Source organism: Pelophylax lessonae (genome assembly GCF_965119305.1).
Source record: "Pelophylax lessonae genome assembly, chromosome: 5".
NCBI lineage: Eukaryota > Metazoa > Chordata > Amphibia > Anura > Ranidae > Pelophylax > Pelophylax lessonae.
The window spans coordinates 443,524,954-443,551,003 of record NC_138772.1 but is presented as its reverse complement, the minus strand read 5'-3'; the positions used below and the strand labels follow the sequence as shown (position 1 = coordinate 443,551,003).

General features: G+C 40.9%; 1 protein-coding gene across 1 annotated transcript in view; it reads right to left on the bottom strand.

Annotated features, from left to right (window-relative positions):
• PREX2 (phosphatidylinositol-3,4,5-trisphosphate dependent Rac exchange factor 2) overlaps positions 1-26,050 on the bottom strand; it is a 438,451-nt gene that overhangs the window by 248,427 nt on the left and 163,974 nt on the right. Inside the window, exons 9-11 of the mRNA XM_082259215.1 lie at positions 21,100-21,249; positions 13,307-13,451; positions 11,409-11,509 (exon numbers count right to left, since the gene is read on the bottom strand). Coding sequence (XP_082115341.1) covers positions 11,409-11,509; positions 13,307-13,451; positions 21,100-21,249 — 396 coding nt within the window. The remainder of the gene's footprint in view (positions 1-11,408; positions 11,510-13,306; positions 13,452-21,099; positions 21,250-26,050) is intronic.

The window sequence follows — 26,050 nt, the reverse complement described above, 5'->3', positions numbered from 1 at the left end:
TCAGCCAATCCCTGGCATGAAGAATGGCCAGTAGGAGCCTGACATGTGTATAAATTCGCTAGAGCCTGTAACAGCATGGTCCTGCAGCTTAGAAGAGGCCATCTGGGTGCCAGCTCTGGGTCTCTGGCTAGAGCAAGATGATCCCCATTGCTACCTTTTTGGAAAGCTTACTCCAGTTTGCTAACTCAGGTTATACCTTCTAAATGGGGTCCCCTGACTTGTAGTTTACCAGATACTGAATACAAAAGGGTGGCTGCACCCTGAAGAGACAGTATAGTTAGAAGTGTCCTCCATTATCTTTTGACTAGTTTGCAGTATCTCAAAGCTCCCCCACACCTAACCCAAGTTAAACCAGCAAATGAACTACAAAAGGACATGCACTGCCTGCTTTCTGCTTTGAGTGACAGTGAACTGCTGTGTGCCTAGCTGCCATGTGCCTCACAGGGAATGGAACTTGAGTGAGGTAAATCAGCCAGCTTAGTCAGGGGGTCTGTGATATACTGTATATATATATATATATATATATATATATATATATATATATATATATACAGTATATATATATATATATATATATATATATATATATATATATATATATATATTGTATTGCTGTTTTGTGATGTTTGTATTGTGGAATAGGCACATCCTTTGATCATCAGGTGCATTGCTACAATGTAAAGTAGTGAGTGTACAGCTTGTATAACAGTGTAAATTTGCTGTCCCCTCAAAATAACTCAACACACAGCCATTAATGTCAAAACCCCTGGCAACAAAATTGAGTACACCCCTAACTGAAAATGTCCAAATTGAGCCCAAAGTGTCAATATTTTGTGTGGTCACCATTATTTTCCAGCACTGCCTTAACCCTCTTGGGCATGGAGTTCACCAGAGCTTCACAGGTTGCCACTGGAGTCATCTTCCACTCCTCCATGACAACATCACGGAGCTGGTAGATGTTAGAGACCTTGTGCTCCTCCACCTTCGTTTGAGGATGCCCCACAGATGCTCAATAGGGTTTAGGTCTGGAGACATGCTTGGCCAATCCATCACCTTTACCCTCAGCTTCTTTAGAAAGGCAGTGATCTTCTTGGAGGTGTGTTTGGGGTCGTTATCATGTTGGAATACTGCCCTGCGGCCCAGTCACCAAAGGGAGGGGATGATGCTCTGCTTCAGTATGTCACAGTACATGTTGGCACTCACGGTTCCCTCAATGAACTGTAGCTCCCCAGTGACGACAGCACTCATGCAGCCCTAGACCATGACACTCCCACCACCATGCTTGACTGTAGACAAGACACACTTGTCTTTTTACTCCTCACCTGGTTGCCGCCACACATGCTTGACACCATCTGAACCAAAAAAAGGTTAACTTGGTCTCATCAGACCACAGGTAATCCATGACCTTAGTCTGCTTGTCTTCAGCAAACTGTTTGTGGGCTTTCTTGTGCATCATCTTTAGAAGGCTTACTTCTGGGACGACAGCCATGTCAGGGTCTTCTAATAGCCTAGACCATCTTTATGTAGAGCAACAATTCTTTTTTTCAGATCCTCAGAGAGTTCTTTGCCATGAGGTGCCATGTTGAACTTCCAGTGACCAGTATGGGAGAGTGAGAGCGATAACACCAAATTTAACACACCTGCTCCCCATTCACACCTGAGACCTTGTAACACTAACGAGTCACATGACACCGGGAAGGGAAAATGGCTAATTGGGCCCGATTTGGACATTTTCACTTAGGGGTGTACTCACTTTTGTTGCCAGCGGTTTAGACATTAATGGCTTTGAGTTATTTTGAGGGGACAGCAAATTTACACTGTTATACAAGCTGCACACTCACTACTTTACATTGTAGCAAAGTGTAATTTCTTCAGTGTTTTCACATGAAAAGATATAATAAAATATTTACAAAAATGTGAGGGGGTGTACTGAGGGGGTGTACTCACTTTTGTGAGATACCGTGTATATATATATATATATATATATATATATATATATATATATATATATATATATAAAGATATAAAGAAAACAGTTTTTCTTCCAGCTGTTGGTGTCATCATGTAGCTTAGGTATAGATCTACAGCAAAAAGGTCTTCTGCATTGAGACTCATAACTTACTGTACAGACTCAAAGGGAATCCAGAATAATATAACCAGTGTATCATGCTACCAAAAATGTACTTGGCTAGAAACAGATGGTTTATGTTGATGCGTTTCACAAATTCTATTTTCAGTACAAGACAGCTGCAGACAATCGTTAATGAAACGACTGTTTTGCCTATGCACTGGCTCTCATGGAATTACTGCTACTTTATGAGTTCAGTTAATCATTCTGTTCTGGAAATCTATAGTAATGAATTTATAAAACAATTACACATCCCAATTTACAGGCTGGCAGCTTGTGATGGATTGGAAGTGACAATGTAGATATGTAAAATACTTTTCATATTTTGTAGAAAGAATTCACATGTTGTCTTCTAATTTACTGGACAAACAATAAAAAGTGAACTTGTCAGCAAGGAAAAATAGGGTATTATATTGTCGACAGTCTTGGTGCTGCGTGGACAGTGTAAGTCACAGGCCTCTGTAGCTTTAGCACTCTCTATGGGCTCCTTGTTGATGGGCTCTGCAATCCAATGGGCATTCTGTCAGCAGAGGCTCTCACAGTACAACATGGTGTTAAGGTTATTGACAATAAGCAGATATCATGACCAAGGTGCCATCATTCCCTGGTGGGAATTGAAAAACTGTGCTACAATCGCACTGTTGAAAAACGTCACACTTCATGACCGAAAAGGCTCTTGAGCTATTTTAGGGCATTTGTAGCATGGGCTGCCTTATGCACAACGTGCACTTAAGTGCTCAGAGCAGTAGTGTAACTATTGCCCTGCCACATACTGTGTGTCCTTGCAATTGTGGCAAGCCAAACAAAGCTACAACACGCATAGACATCTGACTTGGTTATCTGATAAATTAGCTATTCTTTCATTATTAAAGTGATTGTAAAGGTTGGTTTTAAATAACAAACTAAGGTTTTGCACAGAGCAGCCCCGATCTTCTTTTTCTGGGGTACCCCGGCGGGGCTCCTCCTCTTCATCGGGTGCCCCCACAGAGAGCCGCTTCCATGGGGGCACCAATGCGGACTCGCTCACGATGTCATTCATTGACACAGACAGCAGGACTCAGCCCCACCCCTCCCCTGCCCCGACTCCTGTGTCACTGGATTTTATTGACAGCAGCGGGAGCTAATGGTTCCTGCTGCTATCAATCTATCCAATGAGGACCAAAGACAGCATCTGGAGATGCTGAGCGCGTGCTTGTCACTGGACCGATTGGGTTCAGGTAAGAAAGAAAAGGGGGAGGGGTCTGAGGGGCAGCTAAAGCACAAAAGGTTTTTCCGCTTAATGCATACAAGGTGAAAAACCATGAGACTTTACAACTCCTTTAAGTAGTAGGTCAGTCTATAGGCAGCGTAATGGACAGGCAATGCTCTGCCCGTGTGCCACTTCACCACTTAAAACATATCTGTAACCAAAAAAAAAACAAAAAGTTATATTTTGATTTGGACAGAGTGAAAAGGGTTTAGAGCAGCCATTGTTAACCTTTCTAATGTGAAAGTACCCTTCAAATAACTTTTTATATAGAGGACCCTTATACTTACAGCTTAAAGGACATTAGCATTAGCATTAACAGTAATCTGTGACCATACGAATAAAACATGGACACCAGCACTGCTCCATACAACAAAATGATTTTCAGTAATCATAATGAAAATAAACAATTAATATTAATGGTAGCAAATGAATGTATTTCTTTCTCATATTGGTGGTCAGTGGAAAAGTGCCCCATTACATTGTTGGCCAATAAAGTGCTCCATTACATTGGTGGTCAGTGGAAAATGGCACTCATAGGCTGGTGGTCAGTGGTGAAAATGCACCCTCAATAGAAAGCTGAAAAGGAAATGATGTAATTAAAGAACCACTAGCAACCTCTGGAGGAACCTTCCTTAAAGAGGTTGTAAAGGCAAAAGGTTTTTTATCTTAATGCATTCTATGTCCAGTGTAAAGTTTCCACAGTCAGTAATGATTTGGGGAGCCATACTTCCCTCTGCTGATTGGCTTTATGTAGATGCTGATTTTATTTTCCAGCAGGACTTGGCTCCACAAGTCCACAAGTCCTTTATTAAAAATGTCTTCTTCTCCCCCAGCTCTTTTTCTTTTTCCTCTGGTCTTCTTCTTTTTCCTCCGTCTTCTGCCCCCACCCCCGCTCGTTCCCTGACATCCCCATGCGAGTGACCGGCAGCTCCGATGTCCACCGGTCACTCGCGATCTCCTGCTGGAGAGGGAGAAAGGCAGGCGGCTGATGTAAATACAGCCGTCTGTCATTCTCCCTGAAGTAAACTGCAGAGACTATACGATCCTGCTATGTAGGATCGTATGTCTCTGTGGTTACATCACAAGCCACGCCCCCCTCCCCTACAGTTAGAATCACGCCCCTAGGGATACATTTAACCCACTGATCACCAATAAAGTTAACCCCTTCCCTGCCAGTGTAATTTTTACAGTAACAGTGCATATTTATAGCACTGATTACTGTAGTAATGTCACTGGTACTCCCAAAAGTGTCAAAAATGTCAGTCAGGGGTGCGATCTGTCTGCCGCAATGTCGCAGTCCCGCAAAAAAAAATCGCAGATTGCCGCCATTACTAGTTTAAAAAAAAACAATAAAAATGACATAAATCTTTCCCGTAGTTAGTAAACGCAATACATTTTGCGCAAACCAATCAAAATACGCTTATTGCGATTTTTTGTACCAAAAATATGTAGCAGAAAACAAATTGGCCTAAAATGTTAAAAAATTTAGATTTTTAAATTTTTTTGAGAATTTCATATAAAAAAAATTTGAAAATATTGTTATTTTTTCATAATTGTCGCTCTTTTTTTGTTTATAGCGCAAAAAATAAAAATTGCACAGGTGATCAAATACCACCAAAAGAAAGCTCTGTTTGTGGGAAAAAAAGGACGTCAATTTCATTTGGATACAGCGTTGCATGACCGCGCAATTGTCCGTTAAAGTCACGCAGTGACGAAACGCAAAATAGGCCCTGGTCTTTGAGCAGCCAAATCCTCTGGGGCTTAAGTGGTTAAAAAATGTACCTGATCCAACTTACATACAAATTCAACTTAAGAACAAACCTACAGAACTGATCTTGCTTGTAACCTGGGGACAGGCTGTCTGTATTCATCAAAATACAAATGCTTGATCTAACTTAGAAGCTAGACTTAAAAAAAAAAAAAAAGAAAGCTTTCATCTTTGGGCACTCTCTGAGTTTCTCAAACCTAATTGTTTTGCTGTGTGTAATTGCTCCACTTTTCTGCCTATGTATAAAAGCGGAAGAGAAAAAGAAAAAAATCATGCCCATCACAATGACATACTTGCTTTCCTTTTCAGGAGATTATACAGGAGATTGTAAATTAAATTTGTTTGCTTATTATAAGAAACACCAAGTTCCACCAGTCTTTATGTCTGAGCCTAACTGGTATTTATGACAAATTATTGTTTGATAACTAAAACTGAAAGATTTAAGGATACATTAATAACATCTTAATTTTTGTTCTGCCATGCGAGATTGTTCAGTGACATTCTAGGATGAAGAATATACAGAGCGCCGAAGAACCATTACAGGAAACAACAGCATTAATTACAATTTCTGAGCTGAAACAAAAGTGCTATTAGCTCCACTCCAGTAGAGTGCATAAAGCTACAGACACAAACTATTTCATTACAAGATAGCTGCATACAAGGTTCCTGAAAACATCACTCAGGCAGGATAAAGCTGTGCTAAACAACTGAATAACAATATTAAGCCTTATTTACATATTTGAAACTTTTCTTTTCAATGATTTTTATTGAAAGTTTTTACAAAAATAGTGCAAAATATACACACATAATAAAAAATCAGTGCATAATAAACGTAAACAGTGGTATAACCATAGCAAACATTAGGTAATACTTCTATAAAAGGTCGAAACTATAACGTGGCAAGGGCTAGCACCTCAAAACACAATAAACAGGAGCCTCAAGGTATCTAGAGGGACCCTCACCGAGGGTGAACAGGGCCAACCACCCCAAGCATTTAATCACACTGTGCGTACTTCACAGGATAAGTGGCTAGATCGTGATCCCACAGAACCTTGCCCCAGCCTGGGCTGGGGACATGGGGTACTAAGCCCTTAGAATACAGTACCACTGTTAACCTCATACCGTAAACTGAGACAAATCGTAGAAAGAGAGAAAGAGAAAGGACAATAGAGCCACAAGAAAAGAAGAGAAAAGGGAAAAGAGAGAAGAGGAAAGATTTGTAAGATTGGACCCGACCCCGCCCCCGCACCCCACCCCCAGACTTTCCCGAGTCCATCAGGCACCCCCAGTGAGGTAGTTAATCCAAGATCCCCATACCTTGTCAAACACACGCATTTTGTCCTCCAGTTGAGCTGTCAGGCGCTCATTAATCATAATCCAATTCAGTTTGTGCCTAAGCAGCTCAAATGGTATCGTAGGAGACTTCCAGGATCTCACCATTGCTATTTTTGCTGCAGTAAATATGAACGTTATGAGCTGCCTCTGCGCTCTATTGGCTGTATCCACCTTTTTGCCCAAATAGTGCCTGCTGAGGGGACTTGAGTAGGTTTACTTGCGTGAGGGTGTAGATGAAATTGTACACTCTAATCCAAAAGCGTCGGGCCTTCGGGCATTGCCACCAAACATGAAACATCGTACCCTCTTGGCCACACCCCCGGAAACACCGCGAGGATGCTCCTGGCACAAAGGAAGCTATCCTGGCTGGTACCATGTACCAGCGCAGGAGCACCTTGTAGTTGGCCTCGATGATTGAAGTGTTAATTAGAGACCTGGAAGCCTCTCGAGCCATGTCGTGCCAGTCCGCCAACTCCACAACCTCCCCGACATCCGCCTCCCATCGTTCCATGTATGGAAGCTTCAGGGGCGAGTCCATAAGCATATTATAAATCATAGAAATATACCCCCGTAATTTATCGTATTTGCGGCACAAAAATTCCATGGAGGTCATGGTAGTCAGATCGGACAGGCGAGACAGGGATCGCAGGTAATGATCAATCTGTGCGTACCTATAATACTCAGTGATATTTGAAACTTTTATATGAAATGAGTACATATAAATGAAATGCACAGATATATAAAGCACAAAATACTTACTTCCTCTGTGCAGTTGGTTTTGTACAAAGCAGCCAGGATCCTCCTTTTATTTCGGGTCCCTAGTTGCTGCTCCCGGCCCCTCCCTCTTATTGAGTGCCCCCACAGCAAGCAGCTTGGTATGTGGGCACCTGAGCCGAGCTGCAGCTCCCTGTGTCCATTCAAAAATGGAGCTACCCTTCGGCCCGCCCCCTCTGTCTCCTGATTGGCTAAATGACTTTGATTGGCAGCCGCTGGAGCCAATGGCACCATGGCTGTGTCACAGCCAATTAGGAGAGAAAGTCCCTGGCGGCCGAGGGACTCATGAACCTCGCTGGAGAGAGATTTGGGGCTCAGGTAAGTATTAACCACTTGCCGACCGCCGCAAGTACATATACTGCGGCGGTCAGCCCCGGCCAGGCAAAGTGATGTACCGGTACGTCACTAGCGGAGAGAAAGTCCCTGGTGGCCGAGGGACTCATGAACCTCGCTGGAGAGAGATTTGGGGCTCAGGTAAGTATTAACCACTTGCCGACCGCAGCAAGTACATATACTGCGGCGGTCAGCCCTGGCCAGGCAAAGTGATGTACCGGTATGTCACTAGCGGAGAGAAAGTCCCTGGCGGCCGAGGGACTCATGAACCTCGCTGGAGAGAGATTTGGGGCTCAGGTAAGTATTAACCACTTGCCGACTGCCGCAAGTACATATACTGCGGCGGTCAGCCCCGGCCAGGCAAAGTGATGTACCGGTACGTCACTAGCCTGTCACTCGCTTGTGAGCCAATAGCGGGTGAGCGTGCGCCCGCTGAGGCACACGCCCACCCCGGCTCGTTCCCTAACAAGTCAGTGCGTGTGTCACTCGCGATCGTTCGCCAGGAAGGGAGAAAGGCAGGCGGCTAATGTAAACAAAGCCACCTGTCATTCTCCCCTGTGTAAAAATGGAGATCAGACAGTTCTACTATGTAGGACCGTTGATCTCTGTTCTTACACCAGTAGCCATGTCCAATCACAGTTAGAAACACGCCCCTAGGACACACTTAACCCCTCCCTCTCCAATACAGTTAACTCCTTCCCTGCCAGTGTCATTTTTACAGTAACAGTGCATATGTATAGCACTGATTACTGCAGTAATGTTACTGGTAACCCCAAAAGTTTCAAAAATGTCAGTCAAGGGTCCGATCTGTCCGCCGCAATGTCGCAGTCCCGCAAAAAAAATCTCAGATCGCCACCATTACTCGTTAAAAAAAAAACAACAAAAATGACAAAAATCTTTCCCTTTGTTAGTAAACGCGATAACTTTTGCGCAAACCAATCAAAATACGCTTTTTGCGATTTTTTTTTACCAAACATATGTAGCATAAAACAAATTGGCCGAAAATGTTAAAAACTTTTGATTTTTACATTTTTTTGGGGGGGAATTTCATATAAAAAAATGTGAAAAATATTGTTATTTTTGCAAAATTGACGCTCTTTTTTTGTTTATAGCGCATGATCAAAAAATCACACAGGTGATCAAATACCACCAAAAGAAAGCTCTGTTTGTGGGAAAAAAAGGACGTCAAAATCATTTAGGTACAGTGTCGCACGACCGCGCAATTGTCTGTTAAAGTCAAGCAGTGCCGAATCGCAAAATATCCCCTGGTCAGGAAGGGGGTAAAATCTTCCGGGACTTAAGTGGTTAAGGGGTGCTGGGGTGGCTGCTACACCCAGAAGGTTTTTTATCTTATGCATAGAATGCATTAAGATAAAAACCCTGATGACTTTACAACTCCTTTAATGCCTAAGTGCAGCCAAAATCACAAATAGAAAAATCAACACAAGAGACATAACTTACAATCAGTCGAATGTGCTGATGTGCTGATTCCTCTTCTGTTAGTAAAAACCTTTCTCCATCCTGTGACAGCCCATTAGTTGTATTAACCCTCATTGCACTAGAAGATGGCTCTGATCAAGAAAACCTGACTATGCCTGCCGTTTCCTCCCAGACGCGCCATTCATACAAGCTGCACTACAGCTTTTCTGAATGGAAAGGGATTTATGAAAGGAGGATGGGTGGATGATTGATAGCTCTGCCCCCTCCATTTATAGATCCAGTTTCATTTATAGAAGCTGTAGTATAGCGTCTTTAAATGGCAGAGCTGGGTCAGGCACTCTTGATGAGAACCTGAGACAGGCCGTTCGTTTAATTAACCCCCCACTACACTGGAAGAATATGGCGTGGGGGGGGGGGTTCAGGAGGAAGGAAGAGAGGAAGGTTTTCAACAGAAGAGGAATCAGCACAGGGGACACATCCTACTGACTCTAAGGTATGTCCCTTGTGCTGATGTTTGTGAATTTGGATGCACTTAGGCTTTGATGCTAAACAAGAAAATGTTAGAAATTTCCTGTCAATACAACATACTGTATTTCTGATATAAAAACGATTTGGCTACACCTTAATGACCATTAAATCAAAACTAAACTAAAGGTAAAGATAGGCACCATCCAACTGTCTTTATTTCATTTTCGATACGTGCATAGATATGCACGGCACGTTTATATCACCCAAGAGATCATCCAACAGACTGATGATTTCTGGCAGAATGATAAAAGAACACATTTATAGGAAGATGCACTGGATATCTCTTCCTGCTGATGCTGATCCTCAATAATGCTGAACTCAGCAGTTTATTCCAGACGGGGAACAAAAAGAGATGATCAAAATTGTCTCTTAAGTTATCTGACAAAAGATGCAATCTGATTGGTTGTGATTGGTTAGCAGATTTTGCACATCATCGCTGCTCTTCACACTAACAAAATGAGGATGATTTATTAAAGCAGTAAAAGGAGTAATGAGGAATTACAAAGCATGGTGACACTTAGTAGTAAGGATGCATTTACACTCGCGAGAACCCTGGCGAGTAGGCAGCCTCATTGAAAGCATTGTAAGGTCGCCAGTTCCCACAGGTAATCATGCCCTCTCACATGTAATCACTCCAGCAGCGATCACATGCAGATGATCGACCCTGGACACAGGCAGTCTGCAATCAGGACTTATCAATCACATGTAATCACTGCATGAGTGACTACATGCGAGTGGGTGCGATAAGATGCAAGCGCCAGCAGCCTCCTATTGCTTTCAATGATGCTGGCTACTAAGGCCCCTTTCACACAGGCGGACAGTTCAGATCCGCCTACCCGTTTTTTTGGCGGATCTGAACGGTCCCCCCATACATCCCTATGGGGCATCGGATGTCAGCGGAGACATGCCCGCTGACATCCGATCCGTCAAATCTGGGCGGATGGAAACCCTACTTTCCATCCGTTCAGCGGATCAGATCGGATGGGATCCAATGAGAACGGACCGATGGTCCATTCCCATCCGATTTTCCCCATAGAGATGTATGGGGAACTGACAGCTGTGTCTCCGCACACAGTGCGGAGAACAGCTGTCATTCTCCTGCTCAGCGGGGGATCGGCAGATCGATCCCCCGCTGAGATAAACGGAGTCCGCCGACGGACGGGGCTGTGTGAAAGAGCCCTTACAGCTAATCACGAGAACCCCTGCTGGTGTCCTTGCAGCTGATCTCAGACAGAGTGGATTTGCAAGTGTGAATGCCTCCTAAATCAGAAGACATTTCTTTCCGTTTCCAGATCTATAGTTAGATAAACTATGAAAGCTGCTATGGAAAGCTAAACCTTGCATCCTACTCTTCATAATGATTTGCTACAGACTCAGACCTAAACTGGTTCTAAAGGCAGAATGATTTTATGCATTAAGGTAAAAAACCTTCTGGGTGCAGATCCCCCCACCAGCCCCTTTTATACTTACCTGAAACCCATCTCAATCCAGCAATGTGCATGAGAGCAGGGTCTCTCTCTCTCCTCATTTGCTCACACAGCAGCAGAAGCCTTTGGCTTCTGCTGTTGTCAATCACAGCCAGTGAGCCAATGAGGAGAGAGCTGGGCTGAGCTGGGCTCTGTGTGTTGGACAATACTCAGCAGAGGAGAGGAGCCAGGACCACCTACAGGGGACCCAAAAAGAAGAGGATCAGGGCTGCTCTGTGCAAAACCATTACACAGAGCAGGTAAGTAAAAGTTTTTTTTTTATTACAACCTTTAAACTCACTTTAACATAAGAGATTATGAGATTATATAATTATTATATTATTATCTATAAGAGAGAGAAAGCCAAGATTATTGATGATACTATACCATGATGGATGATTCCATTTTCCAGTAAAGCTTGACCAAGGTTCACACCTTCTTCAGGTCTATTAATTTCTCCAATTTCAAGTAACCATTCCACAAATTCACTGTAAAATACCAGAAACAGGTCACTAAGAGGAACAAATATTCCAACATCAAGGTATTCTACCAACCAGACCCTGACGAAGAGAGCTGAAACCTAATACCACTAGATAAAAGGCACAAATAAAAGCATCCCTGTAATCAATTACATTTATGTGTTGTGAGAAAGCATGCATCAACTTGTGCATGACCACAACGTGTAGCAGCACACATTACATGTGTTGACACATTGTGGTGCCATTCATTCTTAATAGTATCCCGGTACACAAAGGCAACCCACATACATTGCAACAGATGGCAACACACCATAGTGCACTGAGGCAACCAACACGACTGGTTTGTAGAACATTTTGGTGCGTTGGAAGCCCATTGATTTCAATAGGCTGCCTTATTGCAACTAATGTATATCATTGTGTGACTTAACTCACGTTAACCCATGTTAAAAAATCCACTGCACAAATGTAAATGAGCACTTTTACAGAAGTTTTTTTTTTTTTTTAAATGCAAGAAGTTTAAGTATCTGACCTTGACCTGGAATCAGTCTCTTGTAATCAGCACAGTTCAGACTGAGGGAGGGAAGATGCAGCACAAGAAGCCAATTAGGTGTGTTGCAATGTAAGGGGCATGCTGATTGGAGTAGAGAGCAGTATGACAGAGATATGTGCTCATTAATGTGCTGCTTCTCATCATACTGTCCAATGACAAGGTGGGGAAGGGGAGAAGATCTCTAAGTGAAAGTGAAACTGCAATAGTAATAATCAGATCTCCCCCCCCCCCCCCCCTGCTGGACAGGACCATGCTGTATTGAAAGAGCTGTGGAAATCTCAAAACTGAATGGACAAAAATACAAAAATCTTTGGCATGTAAAACAGGTCTCTCTTAAGTTTCAAATACAGTAAAACCTTGGATTGAGTGTAACTTGGTTGGAGAGCATTTTGCAAGATAAGCAACATTTCTTAGGAATTTTGAATTGATAAACAAGCGATGTCTTGATATACAAGTAGCACCACATCACGACTGAGTATAAAAGAGAAGAGAGGGGCCTCTAAGTGTAGCAATATGGTACATTTAATGAAGGTATAACATTTAGCAACTTACATGGTTGATGATTAAAACAGGCACATCTAAGAATGCATGCATCCGGGTTAAAGCTGTCCACATACACCATCCTCCTCACCACCATCGACGTCCTCCCTTTCACACTGCGCTCCACAAGCGCTTCAAACCTCACTTTCAGATCGCTCTACTGCAGGGTAGTCTTCCAGTTCACGACTGCAGACTGACAACGGTGAGAGCCGGCGGCGTGGACGACCGTCTTTGTGGACAGTTTTACCCCAGTTGCCTGCATTCTTAGATGTGCCTATTTTAATCATCAACCATGTGAGTTGCTAAATGTTGAACCTTCGTTAAATGTAACCATATTACTACACTTAGAGGCGCCTCTCTTCTTTTTTATACTCTGTAGCTCCTGCTGGATTTTGCTTCTAATCCTCTTGTGGAGGCGCCATTTCTGGATGGACATGTTATGGTCACACAACCTATAACATTGCTATAATCTTTTTATATGGACTATAAACTGAAGGATTAATGAATAAATGGTTGTGGAATGAATCATCTGAGTTTCCATTATTTCTTATGGGGAAATTTGCTTTGATAAAAGAGTGCTTTGGATTACAAGCATGTTTCCAGGATGAATTATACTCACAATCCAAAGTTTTACTGTATATTACATTAAAAAGTTACTTACTGATTTTTTTAATTTATACATCCATTAACAAAACTATAAATTCTGTACACTGTACCTTCCAAGGAAACATTTTGGGAATGTGGTCAGCTTCTTCTTTCGGTCTTTGATTAGATTTCCATGTTTGCACATCATTTTATAAAGTCTTTCCCCCTGTTCTGATATCATCATCCAGGTGTCCTGCTCCATTCCCAAAGTCAAATCTAGAGAGCCAGTAAAACATTCAAAGTTTAGTGTTTTATTTTTTGATGCCAGTTGATAAAATCCCATATTCTCAGTAGGCTCATCCGATATACACTCACCGATAACTTTATTAGGTACACCTGTTCAATTGCTTGGTAACACAAATTGCTAATCAACCAACCACATGTCAGCAAATCAATGCATTTAGGCATTTAGATGTGGTGAAGACGACTTGCTGAAGTTCAAACCGAGCATCAGAATGGGGAAGAAAGGATATTTAAGTGACTTTGAACGTGGCATGGTTATTGGTGCCAGACGGGCTGGTCTGAGTATTTCAAAAACTGGTGATCTACTGGTATCTTCACACACAACTATCTCTAGAGTTTACAGAGAAGGGACCAAACAAGAGAAACTATCCAGTGAGCGGCAGTTGTGTGGACGAAAATGCCTTGTTCATGTCAGAGGAGAATGGGCAGACTGGTTCCAGATCATAGAAAGGCAACAGTAACTCAAAAAACCACTTGTTGCAACCAAGGTTTACAGAATACCATCTCTGAATGCACAACACATCAAACCTTGAAGCAGATGGGCTACCGCAGCATAAGACCACATCGGGTGCCACTCCTGTCAGCTAAGAACAGGAAACTGAGGCTAAAATTCACTCAGGCTCAACAAAATTGGACAATAAAAGACTGGTTCAGACTGATGGTGGTGGTGTAATGGTGTAGGGATATTTTCTTGGCACACTTTGGGCCCCTTAGTACCAATTGAGCATCGTTTAAATTCCACGGCCTAACTGAGTATTGTTGCTGACCATGTCCATCCTTTTATGACTACAATTTACCCTTCTTCTGATGGCTCCTTCCAGCAGGATAATGCACCATGTCACAAAGCTCAAATCATCTCACCAATGGTTTCTTGAACATGTCAATGAGTTCCCTGTACTCCAATGGCCTCCAAGTTACCAGATTTCAATTCAGTAGAGCACCTTTGAGATGTGGTGGAATGGGAGATTCGCTTCATGGATGTGCAGCTGATAAATCTGCAGCAACTGCGTGATGCTATCAGGTCAATATGGACCAAATTCCCTGAGAAATGTTTCCAACAGCTTGTTGAATCTGCCACGAATAAATGAGGCAGTTCGGAAGGCAAAAGGGGGTCCAACCTGGTACTAGCAAGGTGTACCTAATAAAGTGGCAGGTCAGTGTATATGATCTACATTAAAACATATCTAAACCCAAGAACAAAAACTCTCTTTTTGTGCTTTTTCCCCCCTTTGAATAATACAATTCCTGTCCTACAGTGACAATGCTCACTTTCTCTTCTGTATCTATGAAGGAACAAGAAATGTGTTATTACATTAAGTGAAGATTGCAACATAAATAAATATATACATATAAGTGCTCAAACTGCAAATCAATAAAAAGTCCATATAATTAAAATCCAGTAAAACTACTTAAAAGCATAGGCAGATAAATTGGATAAAAATACAAGTAATTCCCAATCTACGCCTCGGTGGGCGTGATGACGTCACCACGGAGCTACAGCCTCCTTCCTTGAGGTCTTATAATCTAGTAAGCAGCTTGTGAGTGATGGTGTACACCTGGGTGAAGAGTGTAATTTACTTTTCTGGCTCGATGGAATTTACTGGCATGTTAATTTTTTATTGACTTTGCACTGAGGACTTTTTGATTATGTGAGACATATATAGATTGATCCTTTGAGCACTTATATGAAATTTTTATTTATTTGCACATGTATGTATATATTTATTTATGTTGCAATCTTGATGTATTTTTTTTATATTTATTTATTTATGCATTTGAACTTTAATTGTTGTATAGCGCATATGTTCCATTAAGTTATGTGCCCCAGTGTATGTTCCATATAAAAAATATGTAGCTTTATACCTTATTTCAGAGCGCAGCTTGGTGCTTAATGGGACTGCCTGACGCTCTCCTACCCGGTCTGATCACTACAGCGGAAGGGGCTGAGAATCCCCCTCTGACGTCAGCAGGGAGGAGGGGAGAAAAGTAGGAGAGTAGCGGGTGGTCACGTGAGCGCAGAGCGGCGCTCTGAAATATTGTATAAAGCTACATATTTTTTTATACAGAACATACACTGGGCACATAACTTAATGGAACATAGGGGATTCAAATAATAAAACAGTAATACTTGGCAGCAGGAGGGGAGGGGCGGGAAGCAAATCACCACTGACACTAGTTGACAAGCAGGGAGGGAGGGGGTAGGAGAGACAGTGGAATAATAAAGGCACATAAACTGACCACGGTATCATGGCTCAGAGGCCATGATAAACGTGGTCAGATTACAGAGGGGACGGCAGCACCAGGCAGGATCAATCAGGTGTTTTAGAATGATACAAAGGGGACAAATTACACAGCACAACCACTGTGCTGTTATTCATGCTTAAAAGGAACAGGATCAATTTTTGTTTTTTCTTTTTAGGGGTTACAACTACTTTAAGCTTCAAACTAACGAGACTTCACTAGGCATTAAAACATTCACTAACCATGCAAGAAGAGCTATTTAAAAATATTTGCAAGATTCTGTCATTTTAAAATTATTGCAAAAAGCTCAAAAGCACTATCATTTATTTTCATGACCATTGGAATGACACTGTAAATTTGGTATTTTATCAAATGGTCAAAGTGTATGTTTTTACATTATTAAACCAGTGTTTTGGCAACAGGTCAGTGTTCACTTCTGCATGGACATTTTTGGAATATCACCTCCATTGTTTGTACAGAGTTGTTACGCACATTGTTTACAGACCACTGTACAGATATTTAAGGATTAACAATGCAGAATGCGCTAGGTGACATAGTCTGGTGTTGCATGGAACATAGCTAATCTAAGGAGACTGATTACAGCTGTTATTCTATTTCCAAGAGGCTCTTTTAGCAGTGAGTCACAGTGTATCCTGTACTGAATGAGACACATTAAAAACAGCCTAAAATAGAGATTACAGGAACACAACAGAATCATACCCAAAAAAGGGTACCTACAGACTAAAGAGGGCATGCACCAGAATAGTGCAGCACACTCCCAGGTTCGATCATTTGGCTTCATGTTAAGCCTCGTACACACAGATCAGATTATCGGACGATCTTTCTTCCGTTTTTTGTTGCATGCTAGTCTTATATGGAAAGTGAAGAGGTTACTTTCATACCAAAATTCTCGTATGACAGAATTCAACTCCAGAAGTCATGTCATGTGTTGAATTGTTTTGTATGTATTCTTTCGTTTCTGAGCATGTGTAGTCTTGCTCTTATGATTTTTTTTCAGATGAAAATTGTACTAATTAAACGAAATCGGATGTTGTGTTGATGTACAATAAACATTTTATAGCCTGCACAACCAGTTTTTGTCGTCCGAAAATTCGTAATTGGCTGTCGAAAGCACTATACTAAAGATCCCAAAAAACGGCAGATTATTTGTTTGACGAAATGTTACTTCTGATTTTCGTATTGTGTGTACGGGCCTTTAGTCAGTGGAGAGTGGAAAAAAGCTCTCAGTGCTCTGTGAGGGTGAAAAAGCGGACTGCACATGTGAAGGTAGGGAACAAAGCTGAATGCTTATTTGTGAGTTTCTCGGGCCACACATTTAACGCCCCATACACCCTGAAATCTGCAGGAAAGAAAAAGAGAGGGCAATGGAATAAGCAGTTCGAATTAAAAAAAAGTACATCTGAATTCTAAATGGATATCATTTAGTTTGCTCAAGCATCAAATATTATAAACAATTGCCATGTGTTCTTTTTTTCATAAACTACTGTTTTCAATTTTGTCATGATTTTTTGCATCTCAGTGCTGCTGATCTTCTCCAAAGTTGTTTAGCCTCTTCTTGTCTACATGTACTCACTTCACTATCAACTGATGATTATTTTTCCTAATCGGCATCCTGATGATGACTACAGTAGAACATGCCTGTGCAATGTGTGTCCGCCCAGCCGCCTGTACTATCCATCAGGTTTGTATGTGACATGAAGGAGCATCATTGGGAGACAATTGTCATAGGAAGTGCCTGAACAATAACAACAATGCAAGGATCACCAGGTATTATTGTAATGAAATCTGCAGGTTTAAAAAGACTAAAGACAGCTTTTGAAATGGAATTAACATGTTAAAGCTTAGATGAAATTTTAGTGATTGGGTGTCTATTTTAACATGCTTGGTCAACTGTTCCATTAAAGCATGGATGCCAAATTGTCATGTGTGAGACTTGTAATGCAATGGCTAATAATTTTAAATATATTGGCTATTGGGCAACTTTCTGATTACCCACACTATTGTCTTTGGTTCAAATCCCAAACACAACACTACCTGCATGGAGTTTGCATCCTCAACCTGTGCTCTCGTGGGTTTCCTCCCACATTCCATAGATATGTTTATAGATTAAACGGCTCCTGTCTAAAAATTGACCATAGTATGGGTATGTATGCATGTGATATAGGGACTGTAAGCTCCTTGAGGGCAGGTACTAATGTGGTACTAATGTGACTGTGCAATATATATAGCACTGCGTAAAGAAAATAATATCAGGGATTTATCTGATTTTTTTTATAGTCCACTTTTTGTGAACTAAAAATAGTGTTTAAAAATAAGCAGAATTTGCATCTCAACCAAACACATATTGTAATATATTCCAATTAACTGTGAGAATGTGTAATTTAATGGGGCCCTCTGGGCTTTTATAGTTCTAAATACCTGGAAAAATGTAGCACATTATGATAGTCCTGAACTAAAGGTAGTCCTAAAACTAGAACTCAGAGCTGAGAAGCCTCTTTTGTTTTTTCATCTGTCTGACATCATGCTAATAACACATGCTCTCTCAGATCCCAAATACATTTAGTTGATAACATTCCCTTTAGCATTACTTGATTCTGCTACTGTATTCACACTTAGGTGCTAGGGGACAGTCAGCAACCCTCACTAAAATGGACTTTAGCTCTCAAAGTCACCCTCTTGTGCTAAATAAGGAGAAAAAAAATTAATATTTCACAAGCAGACCTGCACAAGTGTGTCTAACCCCCCCCCCTCAGAAATAAAAAAAAAAGATATATATATATATATATATATATATATATTACGGCTTACCAATCCGTAGATGTAGTAGCAGCTTTTTTCAGGATAAGATTTTTTTTTTAGCAAGCATAGTAAAATGCCTAATGATCTTGCCATATATGCAGTGTCCTTGTCACTTACTGTGAGTTGAAAAGACTGCACAAACAATGTTATCTATCTTTTGTAACCCACTAGTCCCATCAATACACAATGTAATGGAGATGAACAAAAACAGACTTGTTTCCGGCTCATTCACTGGGGTGTACAGGGTCATACGCTGTCCAGATAGCCTGCTCCTGAGCCTGTATAGGTGACAGACTGACAGTGGCCGCAGCTGTTCACATGTAATTATATGGGGTGGTATTAAATGTGGTTAAGAAAAGATGAGCAGCCCTAAACATGGAAAGTTTGGAAACAGGGCGACTCATCGGTCCAAAGTGCAAATACATGCAAACAGACACGGATAGCTGCAGCCGCTGTCAGCCTGACATTCATTTGTATAGGCTAAGCAGTCACAGCTTAACGTAAACACCTGTCCATACCTGCTGCAGAAACATAGTTATCTGAGCAGCATACGGCCTTTCATGCCTTTATAGTCCAGCTTGTGTGACAACCATGGCTCCTTCTATAGATACCGTGGAGAAGTAAGTGTATACTGTACATGAAGGGCCTGTAAGTGTGTTTTTTCAACATTACTAGGTGAAAATAAAGGAAAAATGCCTAAAAAAGAAAACTTATGTAATCACCTCATCTAAGGATCGGTAAGCATAGATATATTTACATTTTTTTTTTCCCCGTCTAAATACATTTTAGGAACTTTGAAACTGCACGGTTCGAGTTCTGTATAAAATTACCAATGGTTGGCTTCTAGGTAAAATTGGCTTATACAACACATTATTCTGGTTGTCTAGAGCATTTTCTACAGTTAATGGCATATTTTCTCCTCTCTTAACCTCAGGAAAGAAAAAAAGGTTTATGGGTTTATGTTCATAGTGTTCTTCCAACCATGGGAAGCAACGTGCTTTTTCTAGTTGTCTGTTAATTCAGCTAAGTATTGATTCTGAGAAAACGCTGTCCTAATAATGCCATTTAAAGAAGAGGCAAGTTGCCAAAAATGTATTCTTGAACTTAACCACAATTTCTTTTACTTGTAGGTTATTGAACCTGACTTCTTGGGCAATGTCCATATTCACTTTCATTCCTTTGTAATTTGACATTTTCATTTTTTTTTTTCAGCTACTTAAGTTAAATTTAAAAAAGTATGTTTCTAAAAATGTGGAAATTAGCTCTGAAGCGTTTTTTTATTTATGCAAATGCTATAAAATGATGGCAAACAGTGCTTAGATAACTGACAATGGCGAGTTAAAGAATGTTTACTCAGTAAAGTAAATGTAATTTAGCAGAATAAGGTAAAACTGGGATCACTTAAAATATTCAATTATTTGCAAGAGAAGTTAAAAATATGAGTTTTCCTTTATTCAGTAAGATATATGAATACACATTTTGCAAATTCTCAACTGCTTTAGTAATTTACCCACATAATCTTAAACTGGCCATATGGCCATACATGTAAACAGTGGCTTGAAAAAGAGACATCCATAGATTCCCTCATCTACGCTAAACAATATGGATGGATGAATTTCCCGCTGCCAGCTACTGTATTCAGAGAGCTGGAATACAGGAACAGTGACTACAGCTGATTGTTCATCCAACGTCTCAGCCCAGCTTATTCAATTTTTCAGTCAATGTCTGTCTAGCTGGCAGATGTTGGCAGAGACACTCACGGTTCAAATTTTGGCCGATTCAAGAAACTTTCCCAAATTTGAGTCGTGAAGGGCCAGCTTTAGTGTCATTTATACAATATGTTTATAATTTGCTGTGATATAAACAAATACAAAGATATTTAAGGAACAGTTAGGCCTCATTCACATGGGCACACTCATCAGAACACCTGTGCAGAGGGCCATGTTTACCCACCCAGGAGGCACAGGTGGTTCATGTAGCCACGTACAGCCAGCCCGTTTAGATCAATGGCAAACAGATAGCTACACAAATCTCACCGTATCGTAACATGCATCCCAGAGTGTAAATCTCTGTTCAGAATGCAGACAGATTGCACCAGCTGTACCTCCTAGGTGAGTGCCCCCGAGTGAATGAGAGAGGGTCAGAACCTCTGTTGATTTACTGTTGTCTCCAATAATGAGATTTCCCCTCACTTTGTGTCCTTTACACAAGAAATAAGGGGGAAGGTACCTAACAGACATTGGCCAACAATTAGGGATTGTAGCAATTTCGGTGAAATTGTTTAGTCACAAAATTTTGCTACTATGCTGTTGAAAGTGGTTTCACTTGTAGGGAAAAATGTTCTACTAATGCCTACTATTCCAAAAACTCTTCTTTTTTTTGTATTTTTTATAGAATGTATTTTTGTGGGGGGGATTGGTGGAGGGTGGGGGTTGTTTTCAAATAATTTATTTATTTAATTTAATGTTCTCGGTATTTGTTTATAAATTAACACCAGAATCTCCCAATTTCCCATTAAATTTTACCCACTCTCGAAATATCACTCTAAATGTGAACTCACACTTTCTCTTTTCCTTCTCTTTTAATATGGCTTCCAGCCACTCTTGCTTATCCTCAGCCGTCTTCGCCATGCACACAAACCACTTGTTTTTGGCAGTGTTGTGTATCTTCCAGCCATGTGTAACAGTATTACCGCTGCTGTGAAAGTCCGCTGCAAGAGACAAAAAATCTCATAAAACTCATTGACAAAATTAAAATTAAAATAAAAACTTTGGTTCCCAGCTATCTATTATGGTGGAAACTACAAGTAGGGCAGATGTACTTCAATTAGGATAAAAGAACTGCATGCATTTTTACACAGCAACAATCAAATTTAAAATGAAAACTAAACCCAACACTACATTTATAATTAAACTAAATGTGATAGATTAGAATAGATGTTGTGACTGCGTTTGTTTTCTTTTTTTCAGGCCAAGTACATTTTGGTGCAAACACAAACCTGTTGAATCAACTGTAAAGCTAGTATTCTTGTAATTTAGGAGGTCATAGATAGATTGAAATTTGACCAGTTTGACAGAGACTAGCTAAATTTTGATCCAAGTGTGGCCACTGCAGTTGAACAGAAGTCAATTTATCAAACGACCTCTGTGTAACTGCCATGGTGGATAAAAACCACTCAATCTGTGTATTCTGACAGAGGGGGAGTCTACCCATTGTCAGAATAGAATGGTGCAGTGGGAACCATTCCTCCATCCACCTTGAATGTGGATGGGGGAATGCTGATAGATCTATGGCCAGCTTTACTGGGGATTGAACAAATAAATCAAGCAATATTATCTATCTGTCTTACCTACTTTCTTCTGTGAACTACAGGACAACTCTTCTGTACGTAAAGGAGAAGAGGAAAAGGAAAGGTGTCTATAGTCCCAACCAGAAGAACAGCCTAGGGATATAGTGCAACTTATCTATAGATGAAGTTCAGTGAGCATGTCACGCTAGGACAGGAAATTTGTATAATCACTACTTTAAAAAAAATGAATGGGTGCAGCCACCACATCTAAGGCATGGTACGTTGTAATTTATTACATTTATTTTTGGGTTAAGATACAAAATAAAGTGCACCTGTGCTGAGACTATGGACATTAATTACTTACATATGCTTAACAAGCAGTGAAAATTCAGGACAGTGCAATTCCAGTTTTTCAACCCAATTCAGATAACTTCTACTTTATATTTGTTACATGTCCCCATGCATATAGCATAACAATGAAAAATTGGGAGGGGGGGTGGTTACCTGCCCCAACCCTAAACTCCAAGGTGTGGTTTTCTGTTTGCATGGAAACACATAAACATATAGCAGGGGTTTCTCAATTTTGATTGCAAAGCTAGAAATACACGTTTAAACACATCCCTGACCTCTTAAGATGCTTTATAATGTGCAGTTATTCTTTCTGAGAGCCTCAAAGATCACTCTAATCAGGTTTTGCTTGGTTTCTAACAGCTCAGAAACACTTGCTGTTTACCTTAAAGGACTTGCAGACTGGAAAAGATTATTTATATATCGAAAACAACAACTCCTGTGCTATGAATTTTGAAAATTAAAGTACATCCACAGCCAAAACGTGTTTTTCCTTTTTTGGCTGAGGAGGGAATGGTAAAACCCCTGTCAATATTCCTTTGTCATCCGTGTCCTGTTCAAGAGGTTGTTCTTTAATTCCTGCCCTGTAGATACAACAGGAAGTGAGTGGAAATCTCTCCAAAGTGAGGTAAACAGTTATCACCATTTCCAGATTTCCCCACTATTCCTGTACTGGATGCAAAATATAATTTCCTTCACTTTAAGTCTTATTGTGATTGGTCGTTAGAGAGATTGTGAACTTCCCAGTCAGGGACAGGGATTCTAATCCTTTCTCCACTCCTTAATCACTTGCCAACTGCGGCAAACCTACTGTGGCAGTTCGGCTCCCCTTGTTCCAGTGGGACCCAGACACAGCGGGAGTCGGGCCGAAGGAGGAGAGGCGCCGATTGCTGCCTCTCTTCCCCAATCGTCGGGGAAACTGTGAGAAGACCCGCCTGCTTATGTAAACAAAGCAGGCGGATCTTCTCAGTGACAGACAGGAGGAGATCACAGGATTCAGCATAGCTGAACCTGCGATCTCTGTATCTGTCACAGAACCCCCCCACACACGTCAGTAAGCATGAGGCATACATTTAGCCCATTAATAACCCATAGGGTTAACCCCTTCCCTGCCAGTGTCATTATTACAGTAACAGTGCATATTTTTAGCACTGATTACTATAGTAATGTCACTGGTCCCCCCAAAAGTGTCAAAAATGTCAGTTAGGGGTCCGATCTGTCCGCCGCAATGTCACAGTCCTGCAAAAAATCGCAGATCGCCGCCATTATTAGTAATAAAAAAAAAACAATAAAAATGACATAAATCTTTCCCGTAGTTAGTAAACGAGATAACTTTTGCGCACACCAATCAAAATACGCTTATTGCGATTTTTGTTTACCAAAAATATATAGCAGAAAATAAATTGGCTTAACCACTTGCCGACCAGTCACTGGGACTGTACTGCAGCAAAGTGGCTTGATTCCATCCAGCGACGTAGACCTACATCGCTGGACACCTCCCCTTGTGGGCGGCACTCGCGCGCCGCCGGAGGCTTGCTCCCGCTGTTTTCAGTCATAGCGGGAGTCGGGGAATCGAGTTTGGAGATCTGCCTGCTTGTGTAAACAAAGCGGGCGGATCTCCTAAGTGACAAACAGTGACAGATTGCAGGGTTCAGCATAGCTGAACATGCGATCTGTCCCTGTGTCACTCAGTCACCTCCCCCCACACACGTTAGTAAGCACCAGGCATACATTAACCCCTCCCTCTTAAATAAAATTAACCCCTTCCCTGCCAGTGTCATTTTTACAGTAACAGTGCATATTTATAGCACTGATTACTGTAGAAATGTCACTGGTACCCCCAAAAGTGTCAAAAATGTCAGTCAAGGGTCCGATCTGTCCGCCGCAATGTCGCAGTCCCGCAAAAAAAATCGCAGATCGCCGCCATTACTCATTAAAAAAAAAACACCAAAAATGACAGAAATCTTTCCCTTAGTTAGTAAACGCAATAACTTTTGCGCAAACCAATCACCAATACGCTTATTGTGATTTTTTTTTTTTACCAAACATAGGTAGCAGAAAACAAATTGGCCAAAAATTAAAAAAAATTTTGATTTTTAAATTTTTTTGGGGGGGAATTTCATATAAAAAAATGTGAAAAATATTGTTATTTTTTCAAAATAAACGCTCTTTTTTTGTTTATAGCGCAAAAAGTAAAAATCGCACAGGGGATCAAATACCACCAAAAGAAAGCTCTGTTTGTGGGAAAAAAAGGACGTAAATTTTGTTTGGGTACGGCGTTGCACGACCGCGCAATTGTCAGTTAAATTCGCACAGTGCCGAATCGCAAAAAGTGCCCTGGACGTAAGACAGCAAAATCCTCCGGTGGTAAAGTGGTTAAAATGTTAAAACATTTTGTTTTTTACTTTTTTTTTGGGAATGTTACATAGCAAAATATGAACAATATTGTTTTTTTTTTTTTTCAAAATTGTGGCTCTTTTTTTTGTTTATAGCGCAAAAATTAAAAATCGCACAGTTGATTAAATACCACCAAAAGAAAGCTCTATTTGTGGGGAAAATTGACGTAAATTTTATTTGGGTACAGCGTCGCACGTCCATGCAATTGTCCATTAGAAGGGGGTAAAATCTTCCAGGGCTGAAGTGGTTAAAAAGAAAAAGTTTTGCCTAAGGAGAGGAAGGAGGCCCTGTTTTAAAGTGTTTTTGTTGCTTGTTCAGAATTTCTAAATACTTTAGCTTGCATGATCTGGGCACAGGTTCACTTTAAGTTTACATCTGAATGCTCATTATCAGCAACACATTTATTTTTTCAGACAAGAAAAAACATTCTTTAAATTGAATGCATTCTCGCTCTCTTAGATGAGCTCATCATGGAATTTTTTTCTAACATGTTCAGCTTTCTGTTTTATTTTTTATGAGGAACACAAATTTCCCATCAAAGCAGGTTTATCTTGAGCCCATATGGTGTTTGTATCCTGGTGTTTCTGGTGCCTATCAAACAAGCATGACTTGAATTTAAAACTTACTGTTTATACGCACTAAACACTGTAAAGCTGGCCATGCACCCATAGAATTCCTTTGTTTAACCTGCGAGGTCAATGAAAAAAAGTCTAACAGATTCCTCCATCCACATTAGACAGCACAAATGAATGAAACTCCTGCTGCAACCATTCTATTCAGAAAACCAGAACACTGCCAGCATCTGATTGGATGCGGCCACTGTTCGGTCAACAATTTTGCACAAAGCTTTTTCAATTTTTCATTTGAAGGATGTCAGATAAAGGGGTGCAGAGAGGGCCACCCACTGATCACATTTTGGCCAAATCATTAGACTCTGGCCAAAATTTACTCAGTGTATTGCCAGCTTTAGAGCTTTTGTATATTATGTCAGAAACACTTTTGTTCCCAGCCAAAAGAAATTTAGAAGCAGGCCAGAAGGCAGTGAGCAGGAGATACCAAGCGCATCTAAAGAAATCTAAAGCTTATCTCCAGGAAATTTGAAAATTCTCCCTTGCAGTAGGCCTGTGCCCTCAATTGCAAAAGTTAACCACTCATTTATTCTAGAGGAGAGTAAAAGGACATTTACTTACGTCAACCTGAATGAGCAGCTTGCCCTTGCAGTGTGGTGCATTCCCACTTCAAGGAAGAATTTTCAAGTTTGCAAGTTTTTTCAATCTCCCCCTTTCAAATTCCAGATTTAAAGTGGTTTTAAACCCTTAAATATACCCCGTGAATTGGCTAGCCTCAAGTGATACACAGAGATGAAACACATCTTCCTACATGATTTGTACCTGTTTATCTACAGTCTTCTCTCCTCTACATCTGTTCAAAGTGCAGTATTTCTACAGTTTGTCTGAGCTTTCAGAAAACAAGGGGT